Source organism: Rutidosis leptorrhynchoides, chromosome 9 (genome assembly GCF_046630445.1).
Source record: "Rutidosis leptorrhynchoides isolate AG116_Rl617_1_P2 chromosome 9, CSIRO_AGI_Rlap_v1, whole genome shotgun sequence".
Classification (NCBI taxonomy): domain Eukaryota; kingdom Viridiplantae; phylum Streptophyta; class Magnoliopsida; order Asterales; family Asteraceae; genus Rutidosis; species Rutidosis leptorrhynchoides.
In genome coordinates, this window is record NC_092341.1 from 327,202,441 (window position 1) to 327,222,367 (window position 19,927).

General features: G+C 37.8%; 2 protein-coding genes across 2 annotated transcripts; one reads left to right on the forward strand and one right to left on the reverse strand.

Moving 5' to 3' along the window:
- Positions 1-14,535: 14,535 nt before the first annotated feature.
- Positions 14,536-16,647, forward strand: LOC139866281 (nascent polypeptide-associated complex subunit alpha-like protein 2). The gene is made up of 4 exons (XM_071854472.1): positions 14,536-14,655; positions 14,776-14,896; positions 15,865-15,983; positions 16,173-16,647. Exons 1-4 carry the CDS (start codon positions 14,614-14,616, stop codon positions 16,515-16,517), a joined length of 627 nt encoding a protein of 208 aa, XP_071710573.1. The 5' UTR covers positions 14,536-14,613; the 3' UTR covers positions 16,518-16,647.
- Positions 16,648-17,108: 461 nt separating this feature from the next.
- On the reverse strand, positions 17,109-19,536 carry LOC139867248 (peroxidase 5-like). Its single transcript, XM_071855590.1, has 4 exons — positions 19,318-19,536; positions 19,044-19,235; positions 18,375-18,537; positions 17,109-17,518 (listed from the first exon to the last, which is right to left on the reverse strand). The coding sequence occupies exons 1-4, from the start codon at positions 19,534-19,536 to the stop codon at positions 17,109-17,111; spliced, it is 984 nt and encodes a 327-aa protein (XP_071711691.1).
- Between the last annotated feature and the right edge of the window lie 391 nt (positions 19,537-19,927).

The following is a 19,927-nucleotide window of genomic DNA, read 5'->3' on the forward strand; positions in this document are numbered from 1 at the left end:
TCCAAGGTGCAACGTATTTCTCCAAAATCGACCTACGGTCCGGCTATCACCAAATGCGGGTCCGTGAGGAAGATATAGAGAAAACGGCTTTTCGAACGCGTTATGGGCATTTTGAGTTTGTGGTAATGCCTTTTGGTCTTACGAATGCACCGGCGGCATTCATGGACCTTATGAACCGAGTGTGCCAACCTATGTTGGACAAGTCGGTAATTGTGTTCATTGACGACATACTTGTCTATTCGAAGAGTATGAAGGAACATGAACATCATTTGTGGAGTGTGTTAAGGACGTTGCGGAAGGAGAAGTTGTATGCTAAATTCTCCAAATGTGACTTTTGGCTAAGGGAAGTTCAATTCCTTGGCCATATTGTGAACGAAAATGGTATTCAAGTGGACCCGGGGAAGATTGAGATGGTAAAGAGTTGGGGACGACCGACTATGCCCACGGAAATCCGAAGTTTTCTCGGATTGGCCGGTTATTATCGTCGGTTTATCCAAGACTTTTCTAAGATCGCTTCTCCATTGACAAAATTGACAAGAAAGAACGCAAGATTTAATTGGGAGAACGAGCAAGAAATTGCTTTTCAATTGTTAAAAGAGAAGTTATGTCAAGCTCCGGTGTTAGTATTGCCGGAAGGTATGGAAGACATGACGGTTTATTGTGATGCTTCTTTAAATGGGCTCGGGTGTGTTCTAATGCAAAGGGGAAAAGTCATCGCTTATGCCTCTCGACAATTAAAGGAACACGAAACGAGATATCCGACTCATGATCTTGAGTTGGCGGCGGTTGTTCATGCGTTGAAAATTTGGCGCCATTACTTGTATGGTGTCAAGTGTACGATTTATTCGGATCACAAGAGTTTGAAACATCTTTTTGATCAAAGAGATTTGAATTATCGTCAACGTAGATGGATGGATGTGGTGAAAGATTATGATTGTGAAATACTTTATCATCTGGGTAAGGCTAATGTGGTCGCGGATGCGTTAAGTCGAAAGAGTCACCACCCGGCGTTACGATTGGGATTGTTACATATGATTATTACTAATGATTTTCTTGAAAAACTTGGTGTGATTCAAATTGAAGCTTACGTTCACAACAAGCATGTGGAACGGATTGTGGGGCAATCAGAATGCATTACTATGGGTTCGCGTGGTTTGTTGTCTTTTCAAGGAAGAGTGTGGGTGCCTAAGATGGGGGATTATCGACGAGTGCTACTTGATGAAGCACATAAGTCAAAGTATTCCGTTCATCCGGGCGCGACGAAAATGTACCTCGATTTGAGAAAGGATTATTGGTGGCCGGGCATGAAACGTGATGTTGTTAAGTATGTTGAGCAATGTGTCACGTGTTTACAAGTTAAAGCTGAACACCAAAAGCCATATGGTAAGTTACAACCGTTAGAAATCCTGAAGTGGAAATGGGAGCACATTACCATGGATTTCATTACAAAGTTACCAAAGACGGCGAGAACCCAATTTGAGTCGATTTGGGTAATAGTTGATCGGTTGATGAAGAGTGCCTTGTTTCTTCCCATTCGGGAAGCGATATCGTCGGAGACCTTGGCTAAATTGTTTATCAAGGAAGTAGTCGCTCGACATGGGGTTCCTATATCTATTATATCGGATCGAGATACCCGTTTTACATCTCGGTTTTGGAAAAAGTTTCACGAAGATATGGGTACACAATTGAAATTGAGCACGGCGTATCATCCTCAAACGGACGGTCAAACCAAACGTACGAACCAAACTTTGAAGGATATGTTGTGGGCGTGTATTATTGATTTTGGTGGAAGTTGGGATGAGCACTTACCTTTGGTGGAATTCTCGTACAATAATAGTTATCATACTAGTATCGGGATGCCGCCTTACGAGATGCTTTATGGGCGGAGGTGCCGAACTCCGATTTGTTGGGGTGAGATTGGTCAAAAAGAAATCGAGAGTACCGATTTGGTCTTAGAAACGAATAGCAAGATTGATATGATTCGGGATCATTTGAAAAAGGCTCAAGATAGACAAAAGTCGTATGCCGACAAGCGTAGACGAAAGATCGAATTTCAAGAATGTGACATGGTGATGCTTAAGGTTTCGCCATGGAAAGGTGTTATTCGGTTTCAAAAACGGGGAAAGTTAGCTCCTCGGTTTATTGGTCCTTTTAAAATTTTAGCTCGTGTTGGTGAAGTCGCGTATCGTTTGGAATTACCCGAAGAGCTTGCGGGGATCCATAATACATTTCATGTTTCCCATCTTCGCAAGTGTCTTGCGGATGATTCATCATGGGTGCCATTAGACGAGATTGAACTAAACAATAAGTTAGAATATATTGAGGAGCCGATTTCCATACTCGATGAGAAGGTCAAAAGGTTGAGAAATAAAGAAGTGAGAACTTTTAAAGTTCAATGGCGTCATAGTAAAGGTTCCGAATTTACTTGGGAGCCTGAAGAGTTTGTGTTGGTCTATCTTCCCTCTTGTCATGCGGCTTGGATCGCGAGGACGCGCTCCGATTCAAGTGGGGGAGAGTTGTAAGACCCTAATCTTCATTGTACAGCAGAGTAAATAGGGTACATGAAGTGTGGGTGACCTTGTATATTAAAACAGAGGTCAGAGGACTAACTGAGCAGGGTGCGCTCAGCGCACACTTAGGGGTGCGCCTGGCGCACTCCTCACTGTAGCTGGGTTCTGTTATTTTATTCAGATATTTTGATTGGTATTTTGGTAATTTCACTTGTGGACGTGTTGGAGGCCAGTAGGTCAGATCTTGGGGTATCATTCACTCCATTTTCAACAACCTTATCTTCTTCACTTTAATTTTGGAGAGAGAGTGTGATTTCTTGAGTGAGAAAGCTTAAATCCAAGAGGAAGAAGTTGTTCTCGGGCCAAAGTGCGGGTATTAAAGTCGTTCATCTGCTCACTAGCTACGTTGGGGTTGTAGTGGTAAGCTCTAATCTTGATTTCCCTTCTTTGATTTTGTGTAGGGTTAGGGTTTGGGTAAATGAAGAACATAAAACCCATAATTGTTGATTTTGGGTGTTCTTGGGTAAGATGGAGTCATGAAGACTCAATGGTAACTAACTTAGGGTTTCAAAGTGTTAATTGATGTTATGAGTCCTAATTGGTTAGTTAATTACTAGCACACCTAGCTAATTGGTAAATGGGTGTTAGTTGGGTTAGTGGATGACCCGAAATGGGTGTGTTGACTTTAAATGAGTCAAAGGGGTTAATGATTTACCTAGTTTGGGATTATGGGTATGAATTACCCTAATTGTGTTATAGTTAGTGTTGATAGACCTTAATCACTAGCTTTTAAGTGATTGACGAGGGTCTTGACCCTTAAGGGGCGGTTTTGGTGAAAATGGGGCATTTAATGCATTTAAGTCATTAAATGCACTTGAGTGAATTGTTGGTGTTTAGCCCAACAAGTTTGTTTGTTGATTGAGTGCTTATTGTATTAGGTACTTGGCTTTGAATCATTCGAAAGTATAAAATCATCACCAAATCGTTGAGGTGAGTGGAATAATTATATATGTATGTATATGATTTATTTACTTGTGGGGTATGGGTTAAAGTTCGATGTTGACGATACCATAACCTAGAGTATATTGTTGGTTCGTTTTGATGAGGGTTTAAGTTCGATGTTGACGATACCTCATGTATAGATTTAAAGTTCGATGTTGACGAAGCCATACCGCTAGTGTAGTGAAATTCGATGAGGGTTTAAGTTCGATGTTGACGATACCTCATATGTGGGTTTAAGTTCGATGTTGACGATACCACATTTATTGGGACGAATGGGTATTAAGTTCAATGTTGACGATACCATTCGTTGAGCTAGCCTTGGGATTCGAATATTAATGGATGTTGTGAACATCAATGCTTATGTATTGTGTTATAACGTATTGTGTTGTTGTATTATATGATATTGTTATACTAGCTTATGTTATCGAGGATTTAGCGTTATACATTATAAAGGTATGCTAATTATGTTGCTAGTATGTATGCGGATGTGTTGTAAGTGTTTGCAAGTAAGTAAGTTATATATTTATATGTATAATTATTGCATTCACTAAGCTTTGCTTACCCTCTCGTTGTTTATCTTTTTATAGGCTCGGGCGTTGACAAGGGTAAGGGCGTACGGTTGGATTAGAGATTTTCCGCTTGTTGTTTGATAGGGGACGCTTTTGGATGTGATATCTTTTGGAGTTTGACCGAGATTTGGGTAATTTAACCCCAAACACCATGCTCTTAGTGTCGTTTGGAATTTAAACTAGTGTGGTCGAAACTCGAACTTTTGTATGAAACTCGTAAAACGGCCGATGTGGGCCCCATTTTGTAAAACTCATTTTATTATTGAATCGTGTGAGTTTTAACCATTATAACATGTTGTGAAAAGCGTTTCGTCTAAATATTTCGGGAAGTGGGAGATCTTTATTTGAAAATTGATAAAACCGGACAGAACTGAATGTGGGCCTGTGCGCGCCGCGCACCCCAAGGAGTGCGCGTGGCGCACTCTACTGATAAAAAAAACAAAAAAAAAATTTTGTTTCGCGTATTCGGTTGGTTATTGGTTTGGGTTGTTACAATTCAACAACAAAAGTCGAAAAGATACTGGAATCATAGTGGATGTGAACGTGCCCGCTTATGAATGAGTATGAGTGGGTTAAAATGAGTACTTTACCCGATGAAAGATCTTGGGAGCCCTTTTAATCCATACAACAATTTTCCATATCAATAAATTCACCCCAATAATTAGCAATTTTTCGGAATGTTGATTCAGTCCAACAAGTTATGGGAACACCTTTAATATTAATCCAAACGAGACGTCCCGGGGAAGAAAACTCTTCCGGGTCCCAAGGACGAATATTATCAAGCCAATTCCACAAAGGGTGTTTCAAACCAAAGCCTTGGGGATTAAGTACGTCAAAAGCAAGTCGTTTATCTTCGAAGATTAACAATATATCCTTTCCCCCGAGGTATTTAGTTTCAAAACCAATGAGGTTTTCCGACATACATATTTCACTAAAGTAATCAAGATGGTCAATATTCTTTATGGTACCAATCAATGAGTGACCAAGGATATCAATTACTTTGTCATCTTTAGGAACACGAATGGAAAATTCTTTTTGATAATCGAAAGGCACTTCAACATTATGATAAGGTGTTGTATTGTTTAGTACCTCATTATATTTGCGGTCATCTTTAGCATTGTCATGGAAGGAAGATGAAAAGGTGGGATTCGGTTTTGGATTTGCAGGTTTATCAACCTGAGGTTGCTGCCCAACTGGAGTATCTTTGCCAAATTTGTTACGATCATGTGCCTTATAAATAACAAGGAGCTTGCCATCTATTGCAATCATGTCAAGTTTTCTAACAAATATGTCAACATAATGGTCAGGAATATTTTTAAAGCGAGCAAAACCGTATTTCTTACCATTCTTTAGTGTTTTCTTCGGAATGTAAATCTCTGAGAGTTCGCCATGTTTCTTGAATAAACCCCATAAATTTGCAGCCGTCCAGGATTCGGGAAAGTTGAAGAAAAGAAACGACGATATAGATTTGCTATTAGGTTTCGAGAAAACGGGTGTGTTAGGGTTACCATATTTCTTTATTAGGTTTAGGGCATGCTCGCGGATCTTGAATCTTTGATAGATCTGATGATTAGCTTCATCCGAGTTATTGTATGATGTCGATTTAGTGTTCGATGAAGGTTGAGAGATGGGAGGGAAATCAGCATCGTTGTGAAATACCCAATTAGGGTTAGAAGATGAACCGTTCCTCACAGTAGGTTTATGCAACAAATCTGTTCCCAGGTTCGATTTAAGTGGAGAATCATTGGGGTATCTCTTTCTGTTTCGATCTACATTTATCTATACCCCAATGTTTTCCGGTTGATATTTGATATTGTTGATGATATGAGAATTTTTCAATCGATGTTTAGATCTGGAGTCTGTATTGGATTTGGGTGTAAAGGGAGATGTGTGAAGAGAAAACATTATTGAAGAACAAAATACCTATTGAAAAACAGTTGTACGATTGCTGGAATTAGAGAATATAGCCGTTATCAGTGGTAAGAAAGGGAGAAGAGAATGAGAGCATTTTTAACATTTTACTAGTTCTTTATGCTGCTTTGGGAATTATGCTTTAGTAGCTAACCAATATTGCTACTGTATATACGATGAGATGCTAAGATAGCAACTCGATCTACATACGCATTACAATTAACTAAGACAGAAAAATATGCGGATTATGTAACCAGTTATGCCAGTCGATGGATTTTTTCTTGCATCTTTTCGCGATCCACTCAAAACTTTTTACTTGAATCTCGTTTAAGGCAACCGGGATACTCCAACACTTGTTTGAAAACACCTTTTGATTCCGGTTTTTCCAAATCAAATAACAACATGACCATGTAACCGCTTTCCAAATGCTTTTGCCGATATCCGAGCTCCCTGGACTCGTATTACTTAGTAACTCCTCAATTTGCACCGACGGGGATCCGTTGAGTCCCCACCATTCGAAGACTTTACGCCAAATTTCACTCACTTGCTTGCATAGAATGAGGGAGTGATTGACCGATTCGATATCATCGTCACAAAGCGGACAACGTACCGAATTTAGATCAATCCCTCTCTTATCCAATTCGATCAAAACTGGGATGCGCTTTCTCCTTGCTCTCCATGAAAACACTTCAATTTTTTTCGGGTCAAGATTGTTCCTCAAAGTCTCTCCATTATTCCGACCCGAATGTAATATTTTCAAGTTAATGAGATCCGATAAACAACCTGTCGTGAAGTACCCATTGTTGCTTAATGACCATACCCACCCATCGTCATTATGAGGCTGAATAGAAGCAGATTCCATCAATTGAATTAATTCGGTAAACTCTCCACAAGCTCTACCGATGGGCTGCCTCACCCATGACCAATTACCAATGCACTTGGAGCCGTTTTGTTTCACCCGATCCTTAACTGTCACTTGTAGGTTCTCCTCAAGCCTTGCTAGTCTTTTGAACTTATTTTTCAACACTGTGTCGCCGATCCATAAGTCATTCCAAAACGAAGTTGCCGTACCATCTCCTATTTTTTTTAACGAAGGAGTTTTTAAAACTCAGTCCTAAATCTTCAATATCACTTCCTGTTTTGATGATTTTCTTCCATGTTGAACTATAAGAATTACCACAAGAAACATTAGTAGAACCGAGGCCACCCCCGTGGCCGTAAATGCTAGAAATGACCTTGAACCACAAGGAGGTAGATTCGGTATTAAACCTCCACCACCACTTGCCGATCAACGCCATGTTCTTGCTTTTAAGTGAACCCAGATTTAGCCCGCCCATACAATAAGGTAAAAGTGTTTCATCCCATTTGACCTATAATAATTTGCATTTATTACCCGACCCACCCCAAAAGAAAGAACGTCTTACACACTCGAGTTTTTTTAACACACATGGCGGGGCACGGAAGAGCGAGAAGTAGTACAACGGGAGACTATTTAGCACTGATTTAACAAGCGTCAAACGTCCGCCAAATGACACCGATCTAGCTCTCCAATCCGAAAGTCTTTTCTCGAATTTATTAATAACCGGTTTCCAACTTTCCGCCTTTTTCATATTACCACCCACGGGGAGACCAAGGTAGATAAACGGAAGTGAACCAACATTGCAACCACATTTTTTTGCAACACTTTCCACATCAGACTTGTCAATACCGACTCCGAATAAGTTACTCTTATGAAAGTTTACTTTCAGCCCGGAGGTTAACTCGAAACACTTGAGAAGTTTCATAAGGTTTTGGATATTATTCTCGCACCAAGCACCAAAGAAAATTGTGTCGTCCGCATATTGGAGATGTGAAATGGGAATCTTTTCAGCTCCAATCTCAACACCCGTGAACAAATTATTCATCACGGCGGTTTTGGTCAAGACATTTAGTCCCTCCGCCGCCAAAATAAAAAAGAAGGGGGAAAGCGGGTCCCCCTGCCTTACACCACGCTCTAATATGAATTCATTGGTAGGAGACCCGTTAACAAGGACTGAGAGCGAGGCCGATTTAAAACAAGAAAGAATCCACTTTTTCCATTTTGAACCGAAACCCATTATTCCCATAATTTCCATTAGAAATTCTCAATTTAAACAGTCGAACGCCTTTTCGAAATCCACTTTAAAAATCAAACTCCTTAGCCGTTTATGTTTCAAAAAATGCAATGATTCATTAGCAATTAACGCCCCGTCCAAAATGTTTCTCCCTTTTATAAATGCGCTTTGTTCGAATCCCACAAGATTAGGTATCACGTTCTTAAGGCGATTAGAGAGGAGTTTAGCAATAATTTTGTAATAACTAACTATTAAACTGATTGGGCGGTAGTCATTTAAGCAAAGAGGGTCAGACTTTTTTGGAACAAGTGTGATAAACGAAGCATTGCACCCTCTTGATATTTCACCATTTTCCCAGAACCCGTTAATAGCCTCGATGAGATCCCCCTTTATAACACTCCAAAATTTCTTGAAAAAACCCATATTGAAACCGTCCGGGCCGGGGGCTTTTGAACTCCCACATCCACGGACAGCTTCCCATATTTCCTTTTCCTCAAATTTAGTCTCTAGGCCTAGTGATTCAGCTTCGGTCAGCCTGTTTAAACTAGGCCCATGCCCATCGGCCCAACTCACAATCGATGGCCTGTTGGGATTTTTCTGCCCAAAAATGCTTTGAAAGTGCTTGAAAACAGTATCTTTTATCACGCTAGGATTTTCATTCCATTCCCCATTTAAGTTTAAGCCCCGGATATTGCATTTGTTATATCTACATCGAATGGATGAGTGAAAATACCTCGAATGTTCATCGCCTTCAAGAATCCACCGGATGCGCGCCTTTTGTTTTAACATTCCCGACTTAATTTTTTCCTTTTCAATCCAACACTTACAGGCCTCTAACCATGATAATCGATCACCTTCGCTAAGGTTTCCATTCTCAGCAAGTAGTTCGAAACTTGAGGCTTTATTCTTTAATTCGGTTATTTCGTTATCAAGACCTCTGAATTCACTTTTACTCCAAACTTTCAAATCATTTTTGACATTCTTGAGCCTATCTTTAAAAATACAATCCTTTCTTGATCCCGTAACCGGTTTCTCCCATGCTTCTTTTACAATTCTATCAACACCTTCTTTCGAAAACCAATCATCAAATACTTTGAAAGGTTTGGGACCAAAGTCTACAACTTTATCCCGGAGTATTAATGGACAATGATCCGATTCATGCCTTTCCAATGCAACAACCGATAAATCTTCCCAGAGACTAATAAATTTGTCATTAACAAGGAATCGGTCTAGCTTACTAAATTTCGAACCATCATCGCTAATACGCGTGAATTTCCTCCCATTAATTGGTATTTCAATCAAATTGTTATTTAAAATGAAATCATTGAAACGCGCTGCTCGTGTTTGATGAAATACACAATTCAGTCGATCCGAAATCTCCCTAACTTCATTAAAATCCCCACATAACACCCAACTCGAATCAATATTACACATTAAACTATTTAGCGAATTCCACATCTCTTTCTTTTTCTCGCCAGTGTGCTGTCCATAAACATTGATAATTATTGCTTCGTGCCCATAACCGCACCAATTACCTCGAATAGCTAAAAAATATTCATTACCCACTGCACTAGAAGCTGTAAAGCAAGTGGTATCCCAAATCAAAAGCATACCCCCCGAATTTCCCATTGCTTCCCTTTGGATAAAACCACAATTACTGTTTCCCCATAGATCATGAACCCAATTATCATTCAAAAACCTGCATTTGGTCTCCTGGAAAGCCGCAATATCAGGTCTCTCGTTGAAACATAAACCCTTAACCCAACTAAATTTTCCCTTTACCCTAAAACCTCGCACATTTACTGAAAGTATCTTCATAAATAAATAAAAACAGACGAAGAGAAGAAGAGAATCTTACTGGGGGTTGAGGGTTGTCCACCTCAACCCAATCTGCTCCCCAAATTCCTTTAATTCAGCCTTGCTAATCGAGCGACCCTCAGACTCCCCAATATCTTTCACCGAATTAGTCTTTGTTTTCTGACCTTTAGTTCTCAATTTCCTGGCACAAGTTTTGCATCTATGTCGGTTGTCTTCAGTAAGATTATAACCACCTCTAGCTAAGTTCTTGACCCTTTTGATCCGAGATGAAGTCTTCCAATTTCCGATTGAATTCAAGTAACATCCATTACAGATGGAGACTTCCGTAGATCTGGAGCTACGCTTGGAAGAATTGCCTGGCCTTCTTTTATTTTTAATTACATAGTTTGGATCGATACCTTGTCTAACCCCATTGTCGATCTCGAGTTCAACTGAGTATGGATTTGAGTATTGTTTATCTTCAGGCCCATCATTCCTTGACTTCTCCTTCAGCCCACTTGTGTGACGGAGTGGACCACCAGGTTCACCAGAATTAAGTGAGCTACCTTGGGCATGTTCCAGGCCCAAATCAGAAATTTTGTTTGGCCCACTAAAACTACCATCAGGCCCATCATTATTTACAATGGCCTCATCAGATAACTTGGAATTCGAGTGGTTATTTTTATCAAGTACCTCATTGGTGGAATAATCATCTGGCGTGACATTAACCCCACGCGCTGTCTCTGCCACAAATTCCTCGGGACAAGGGTTAGGGTTACTTATTGTCTCTGCCACAACTTCATCGTTAGTCTCAATCATGTCATCTTTTCCAAGACAACCTGACTCTCTATCATCCTCACCATCGGATTTATTCCGGTAAGTTTTACCGGCATTAATTCCGGAGCTAATTCCAATCTCCTCCACCGCAGGTTGTGCCACAGATTCTGAATTTACCTTCGCCCCTTTTCCATATTCGTTATCGCTGTTATCATCTAGATCTTGGTATGCAGCTCCTTCATCATCAAATGACCCGAAGAATTCCTCGCTATCCATAGCATCATCTGAATCTATAAAGTCAGAACTATAACATGAGGTCTGAGATTGATCATCGCTATTGCTATCGCTATCTTCAATACCCAAAACTGGAAATTTCTTCTCCTCTTCTTTAATATTTATAAAGTAAATATTCTTCCTATGCTTCAATTTTAGGGAGTCATCTACAAACTCTGGATTGAATAATTTAACAAGGACTCTCCCAAACGACAACTTCTGGTTACCAACAAGCTAGCAATTGCCGAATTCATATATTGTACCCCACCACTCAGCAATAGAACCGAATATCTGTTCTGTCCAACAGTGAACATGAACCCCAGAGATTCTTAGCCAAGTCATCCTTCCATCAGGCCAGTTTTCGGCGTCCCACCTTGAGACCTTGTTAATCCACTTTCTAAGTGGATGATTAGATTGATTTATCATGTTATTTGCCGAATCAGGTGAGTTAAAGATGAGCATGACACTAAGATCACCCAATAGTTTAACCTGGATGTCGGTAAATCCTTCCTCCTTACAAATTAATTCAAAGTTTTTAATGATATCCAGATTCAAAGCGTCTCCCACAATTGCATTCTTGAGCAGCTCTTCATTGCAATCGTCATCCACCATAACCAGCTTTTCCTTTATCTTGCTAGTTTGATCCATCATCGGGTTACATTCAAACCTTCTGTTGTTGTTTAGTTTGGAACGTAAGTCCCCAGACAAGTTTTTGTTGTTGAAGTTCCTGTTGTTGTCAAGCTTTGAGCGTAAATCTTCCTTGCTATAGTTATTACCAATCACATCCCGAAACATCCTACCATCCTGGAGATTGTTTCTGATCATGTGACCACCTAAAGGAGGCCAATCATCATGTGACCCATCCTTCACAGATACATTATCATTCATCTTGTCCACCGGTCTTCGAGTAGTGGCCATGAAAACCCTGATGAGTAGGCCACTTATTTTAATGTTCTCAAGCGATTTTAACAATCTGTTACCGTCTTTGACTTCTGCGAATCTAGCCCCGTTACGAAGCCTCCTTCTTGCAATGTACACATCACGGACCGCACCATATGGTTTGAAGACCCTCCAAAGATCCACCACCCTACAATCTTCCGGGAAATTGAAGAACATGAACGATGTAAGATCGTTTCTGTTAGACCACCTGTTTGGATGCCTATAATCACCGCCGTTGTACCTCTCCTGCGCTCTAGTCGTGCCGCCAGCCCTCTCATTCCTCCATCTCACAAAGTTTTTTCTCTCTCTGTTAACAAAATCAACCTTGATAAGCATATTCATATTTCAAACTCCATATATTCTTTAGAAAGAACTTAATTATATGGAATAATGAGGTGATCTCGCCACGCCAATGAATATTCTCGTCCCTCCAACGAACAATTTTAAGATTCATCACTTGGTCATAGTAGTCATGTTTTTTTCTTGGCGTAAAAACGATAAACTTTTATAAAGGAACAGAAGATTCATCAAAAAGATGAATTCTCTTACATACTTACAAACAAATAACTACTTAGCTCAACTAAAATACTAACCAAATTAAAGCTCACTACTACAACGAGAATAACACACACAAGACATAATCAACAACAAAAGAGCAATTAGATCCTTACATATATGTTCACGTTTGAGGTAACAACTCTATTTGTAAAATGATAATCTGAAATGATAGAGAAGTCATTAAAATAAATAGAAACACATGAATATGACCTTATAGAAATTATATAGAAAAGAGTTTCATTTTCCGTTATTCCTGAAATAAATAAAACATTTTATAAATGAAAAGGTCTTCAAAAAAAAAAAACAAAAAAAAAAAAAAACACGATATAAACAGACCGACTAAGAGAAGAAAAAAACATTTCAAAAGCTTTTTCTCGTAGTTAAAGCTTTCTTATAAAACTTTTATTATAAACACATGTGCCATTGCAAAAACGCTTTAGAAAGCTTTTTAAGTTGGCTTAGATAACTTTTTTTTTTTGGCTTTATTGTTGTGATAACTTCTCGAGTTTTCGTACCTTTAAACACTATGATTAATAATTAATATGTTCGTTCCTTTATCGACAATGACATTTAGTTATTGGTCGGGATCATCTTTTGAGGATGTTTACTTTGTGTTCTTAATCTAGTATGTTGTAGTGATTCTGCGTGATGGCAGGGGCGGAGCCAGAATTTAAAATTGATGGTGTCACAATATAATACGATTAGCTAAATTTATCGAGTTATAAAAATTAAACTGAGAGACAAGGATTAAGTAGAAACATAAAATGCAAAAAATCAAGTTAACCTTCTAATACAAATAGAATAGAATGTACATATTTTTCTGTTAATATATAAACAAATTATAATTTATAAACAATTACTTTGATTAAACTTTAGAACCATAAGTCTACTTATATATTGGTGGACTCCAAATAAATAAATGTGATAAACCTATATGGTATTGCAATTGTGTCAGACAACTAAAATAAAAAAAACATGGATATCACGGATTAAACCTGCATGTAGCACTAGAAAGTAATACTTTAAGAACCACTTGGTTATCGATGCAGCTTTAATTCAACATACACAACAACAACAACAACAACAACAATACCCAATTCCACTAAAGTGGAGTATGGGGGAGGTTAGATGTAGACAGTCTTTCCTCTACCCTAGAGTAAAAGGGAAGTCATTCCTCCGCCTCTGTATTATACTTAGCTCCGCCTCTGCGTGATGGTGACATTTAGTTATTGGTCGGGATCATCTTTTGAGGATGACAGGATGTTTACTTTGTGTTCTTAATTTGGTCTGATGTAGTGATTATTCGTTATCTAGGTAGTTCGGGTGATTATTTAGATCGTGTCGGGTGTGGTTTACAGTGGATTTTGGTGTTGGTTTCGATTGACTCCGGTGGATTTAGAGATTTTAATGTTCAGAGCTTCGGTTGTGGTGGTTGTTTGGTGATGGGGTTCTTTGATTGGTGCGTTCAACTTATGGATCTCATTGGGCTCGCATCAGTTTTTTTGATGCTTCAATGACTTGAAATTGTTTAGCTAGATGTATTTGTGCAATGAGTTTGGTAGTGTTTTCGTGCAATGTATGTGATTGTTTTTTGCTAGGTCAATAGTTGCGTCAAATAGACTATAGTATCTTGTCAAACACATATTGATCTGTAGCATTTGTAGTACTTTTGATTATCTGATCTGTTTTAATTCAAATATCTAAATTCTATATACATTATATATATAGTTAACAATTAATATTAATATGTGACAATTAACTATTGTTTGTTTATTAAGATGTTTTTGTTTAAAGATTTGCGACTCAGGCATGTAGATAAGATATGATATAAAGCTCTCTACGCTAAATATTGAAAGCTGTTTGTTTTTATAATTATAACATAATTTAATCATGTCTATAATATTAAGAAATAAAACATTACTTTATGTTATGTATTGAAAAATTAAACTGTCTATAATAAAAAGGTGTAGAAGACATAATAACATGACTGAAAAACAAACACACACTTGTACTTACTGGTACTTGTTGGGCTAGGCCCAAGAAGATAAAGCCCAATACGATGCAACCCTAGTAGTGAGTAAAACCAAGCATCTATCGCTTATATCTATCCATATTCATATCTCTACCAAAGGTAATCTATCCATTTCGGTTCAGACAATCACCGTTTGATTTATCAAATTAAACATGCCGGGCCCCGTTATCGAAGAAATCGAAATCGAGAAGAAGGTTATTGTACAATTATTATATCCATTTCTATATCACTATCATTTAATTATACTTATAATTATTGTATATACATTTACACTTGTTACTAAAATCTGTAGCTGATTGACTGACTAATAACAGGAAGAAACTCCTGTGGTTGAAGGTGTTGTAGAGGATATTAAGGACGATGACGACCATAACGATGATGACGTGGATGCTGACTCAGACGATGATGAGGATGATAAGGAAGACGGTACCTTAGGTAATATAATTAGTTAGTTAATTGTGTTTTCTAAGGGTTTTGTTGGTTGGTTTCTGATTATTTGTGCTGTTAATTTGTGTTTTTTCATTCGATTTTATACTCGAATTAAGTCAATTAACCGATTGTTGTGATGTTATGATTAGTTTCGTTGGGTATTAGGTTAATTTTATTGAATTTAAATGGCGGTATATACTTGTTAGGGTTTATGCTGCATGTTGTATTACTTTTTTTAAAGGGCTTTTCAGTTTATTGCATTATGTAAATGCAATATGCCATTATTTAGTTGCTAAAAAACTTAGGCCACGTTTGGCTCACGGAATCCAACTGATTCCGACGGAATTGGAATTGAATTTAGACATGACGCGTTTCTAAATTCAATTCCAATTCCGCCGGAATCCCATTGGATTCCGAATTCCATTGGATTCCATGAAGCAAACGGGACCTTATAGTTTTCATTGAGCTAGAAAGTTTGTTTTTGAAAAGCGAGGATGAAGGTGCTTATTCAAAGAACTTATTTAATCTAATAATCGCGAAACTTTTAGGTAACTGAGTATGGCCAATGACAAGTGATTATATTGATACGATTTTATAAACGAAAAGTTAATTAGGGTACATCGAAGAAGGTATACAAGCAAGTCTTAATGTTTCCTTGAGTTATATTATATGTATTCTTCTTATCGTTATATTTCTTCTTGCCATTTAAGTTCTTTTTTTTCTTTTTAAATATATACGTGTGTAGGACTTCATTCGATCCTTGTTTTAATGCACCTGCCAAGGGTATGCATGAATTAATGAATTTGGCAACAACCCCTGTGAACCTTTATTCGTGTTCAAAACCGCCAATAGGCTTTCCAGGGGGGTGCTTTCAGCTGTTTGAGATACTATGCGCTGTTATTTAATTCTATTTTTTAATGTTTTTTGCCTTTCTTTTTTTTGCACGAAGCTTATGTGTATTATATAAATTTCAGCCGGTAGTGAGAGTTCCAAGCAAAGCAGGAGTGAGAAGAAGAGCCGAAAGGCAATGTTGAAGCTGGGAATGAAACCTGTTCTTGGTGTCAGCAGGGTCACCATTAAAAGAGCAAAAAACGTAAGAAGCTTTTCTTCTTCTTTTTTTTTTGGTTCGGGTATATTGAATGTCCGATATGAAACTAACAGCAAATATTTTTTGTTTAAGTCTAGATATAAAAGTGGTTCTGGTTATATTTGATTGGCAATTCTGACATGATGTTAAACTTAAAATCGTTTTTTTTTTTTTTTTTTGTTACTGGGGATACAGGTCATGTTTTTTATATCAAAGCCGGATGTATTCAAAAGCCCAAACTCTGAAACCTACGTCATATTTGGTGAGGCAAAGATTGAAGACTTGAGTTCACAACTGCAAACTCAAGCTGCCCAACAGTTTAGAATGCCCGACATGGGATCCGTAATGGGCAAATCCGAGATTGCAGCTGCAGCGGCTCAGGCAGATGAAGAAGAAGAGGAAGTCGATGAGACAGGTGTCGAGCCACGTGACATTGATCTCGTGATGACACAAGCTGGTGTATCAAAGCCTAAGGCGGTCAAGGCTCTCAAGACTCACAATGGCGACATAGTCAGTGCTATCATGGAGCTCACTACTTAAGTAGAATAAATTTCTTGTCTCATTTGATTATGGTGCGTTTTCGCTTGGATATTATATTGAAATTTTAGCTACTCAAGCTGGATTAATTTTCATAAAAACAATGTTTATTGCTATGTGTTTTTAATTGTAAGGTTGCAGTTGCCGAAATGTTTTTGCTTTTAGTCTTCTTTTAGCAATTTTTCAATACCTGCTACGAAAACGACATGATTAATATATGGTCATGTTGTCTGTTATTAGGTTCATAAGTGTTGTCATTTGATTTGTTTTTGCTGTGACTTAACACTATTTGTTATTCATACGGACTTTGACCCTATCGTACCAACGGGTTTAGTTAACGATTGTCTTTTAGTGTTTGTCAAATTATTCATATTCAAAGATTGAATCCGTAGAATTAAGAAAACTTGCATGTTATGAAGGTTAAATTATTTACATCTACAGTCCTAGATGTCAATATAAAATCCAGTTTTAGTTCTGCATTTCTCTACTTTACTAGATGTAAATATAAAACTAAACAGTAAAAGTAATTCAAGACTTTATAAAGCACAATTATTGTTGGTAAAGTTTGGATAATTCACAAGATAATCTTCTTTACTAGTTAATGACTCGACACTTTCTTCGAATTTCCCCTTGACTACCGGTCAAAACGCCAATCTTACCCATCTTCACCATTGCATCTGTAAATTTCCTCTTCCAAAGCAACGGGTCCATAGCATTTTTATTCACTTGGTTTGCTGTCGATGTACTCGTCAGTAGAGATTGGTCTGATGTGAACAAACCTCTGTTGTTCAAGACATCTACATAGTATCCTGTGTCACTAATTGTCGGTGAACTTGGGTTCATTGGTACCACCAAGTTCACATCTTGACTCCCCTTGGGACATTCTTGTTTTAGCTTGCTAGCATATAATGTGTTCAAACTCGGGTCCTGGTTTGCTGAAGAACTGAAGTTGTACAATCTACTAACAAAGGAAGTACAATGTGCTCGGCCAATGGTATGTGCACCTGTAATATAGTTAGTTCTAAGTTTACAAGATCATGTTTTGTTGAGTAATAGAAGTAGAAAGATGGGTGGGTCAGGTAATGGGTCATAACGAGCTTACTCTAGTGCTAGTAAGAAATTGGTTCGACCCATCAACTATTTTTGCCCATAATTAACTCAGGTGATGATTTGTACACCATTAATTTTTAATCGTACGCCATCAAATATGTTTTAAAGCATTGTATTGTACCACATTTTATTGCACATTTGATAGTGAATGGTCAAATGTGTTGTACAAATCACCTTCCTTAAAATAAAGGGTGATGCGTTTTGTACATAAACACACTTGTGACTTACTCCTTATGTACACATAATATTATACAACAACAATACTCAATCCGTGTGTGTGCATAAACGCTATATAATCACATAATCTAAATATGTGATTTTACTATTTTTTTTAAAAAAAAATTTCCTACTTATTGGCCGGAGGTCCACTCGGAAGCAATATCATTATCCGTCGAATGAAGAGAGGAATGACTTTCTCTACTTTTGAGAGTGTTTCACTCTGGGAGTCTGGGTGGAGAAATGACTGTTTTTATTCTCGGATAGGGAAGGATTGTCTACATCTCACCTCCCCATACATCACTCATGTGGTATTGAGTTTTGTTGTTGTTGTTTGTTTTGTAAAAAGGCACTTAGGCGAGTATTACGTGTTTGACCCATTCGACATTTTCTCCGTTTAGTCTTGTTTTTCTTATCTGTTATATTCGACCAGTTTGAGTTAATACTAAACACCAAGGACCCGGTTAGTCATATAACCAACTCAAGATTAATACCTCTAGAAACATTAACATGCACATATTGATAAAGCTTTACCAGATAGAGTAACCATGTCTTCTTGTGACAATCCATGGCTTGCAAATAATTGAGTGAGTTGGTTAAGATTCGAATTTGGAGAAGGCAATGCTCGAGTCTCTGCTATCAATGAAACTCGGCCATCTCTTCTCCCAGCTGGGACATCATAACCAAGGCCCCCGGTCTACAATAACAATGGTTATACATATGCTTATAAGCGCCTTTTTGCTCTATAAAATTTATAAACGGATTAAGTTTGCCTGGTAAGGGAGTATTTTTTATTTATTTTTTTCCTAATATATACGCGGCCCAACTAGGGGCGTCTTATAGGGTGTGCAATTCAGGCAATTGCACATGGCCCAAAATTATGAAAGACTTGTATATTATTCTTTCATGATCCAATGAAAAAGTATATCAATTTTAAAACAATTTTAAGCAATTAAAAGAAGATTCGCGACAAACTCAAAATATTATGAAGAAATAAAAACTAAAATATTTTAAGAGGGCCCATTTTATATCTCGAACACGGCCCTCTAATTTAATGAGACGGGCCTGAATTTAACCCAGTTATTCCGTGACCTTTTCAGACCCATTTTAATGGTCACCCAAGAATATGTTGCTAATGAGGTTTGAACCTGTTTAAGTGCATTATACTTTTTAATATATTATAAAGTTCTCATTTTTACGTACTATTTCGAAGCTATCTCTAGCTGCGAATGCAACTATATCAGCACAAGAAACAACTCCCGGGCATAAAGCTTCAACTTTAGCTTTTGCATTATCAATAACATTAAATCCACGTAGACTCGGGTTATTTGCTGGCGAATCTTTTTCTGCCTGATTTGAAGGAGTCGAATCTATCAAAACCGATCCATCACAACCCTGTCAATCAAAATCTAGTACTTAAAAATAATATGAACAAAAGCCATCAAGAAACAAGAAAGTTTTAGTCTTTTAGTCTTACCCTAACAAAACAATCATGAAAATGTAGTCTAACTAATCCAGCAGCAAGACCATTGTCTTGAAAGTACGCTTTACGAACTTCGTCTTTAACAATAAACTCAGCTGCAGAACACGAGCCCGAATAGAAGCCCACTTGAAGCTGGGCTTCTAAGTGAACAACACATCCCAATGAAACCAGAATTAAAATGTTATAAACATGAGCCAAGGTTATCGAACTCATTGTTAGTATGGCAAGTTATAAATGATGGTTTTCGACTTATTTATAATGCAAGATGGGTGTGTTATATTGTAGTAAATTAATTGTTTAGTGGCATGTTATCCTAGATTAAACTATGGTATTTGTCTTAATCAAGATACAGAGTTTTGAAATAAGTCTTAACTGGGTCAGGGTCTATGATTATTGAAATTTTTAGAGGTTGAGAGTTAGTAGTAGTAGTTGTTTTTTAGTAATTGTTTGAAGTTGACTTTGTTGCATTAAGTCCAAAAGAAGCAGTTAACCATCAGATTCCATATTTTGTGTGTCTATGTTCATGTCTACTGATGACCGTCTAAGGCTCCGAATGATTGAAATCTACTCGGATATGATGGTATTTTAAAAAAAATAAAAAAAT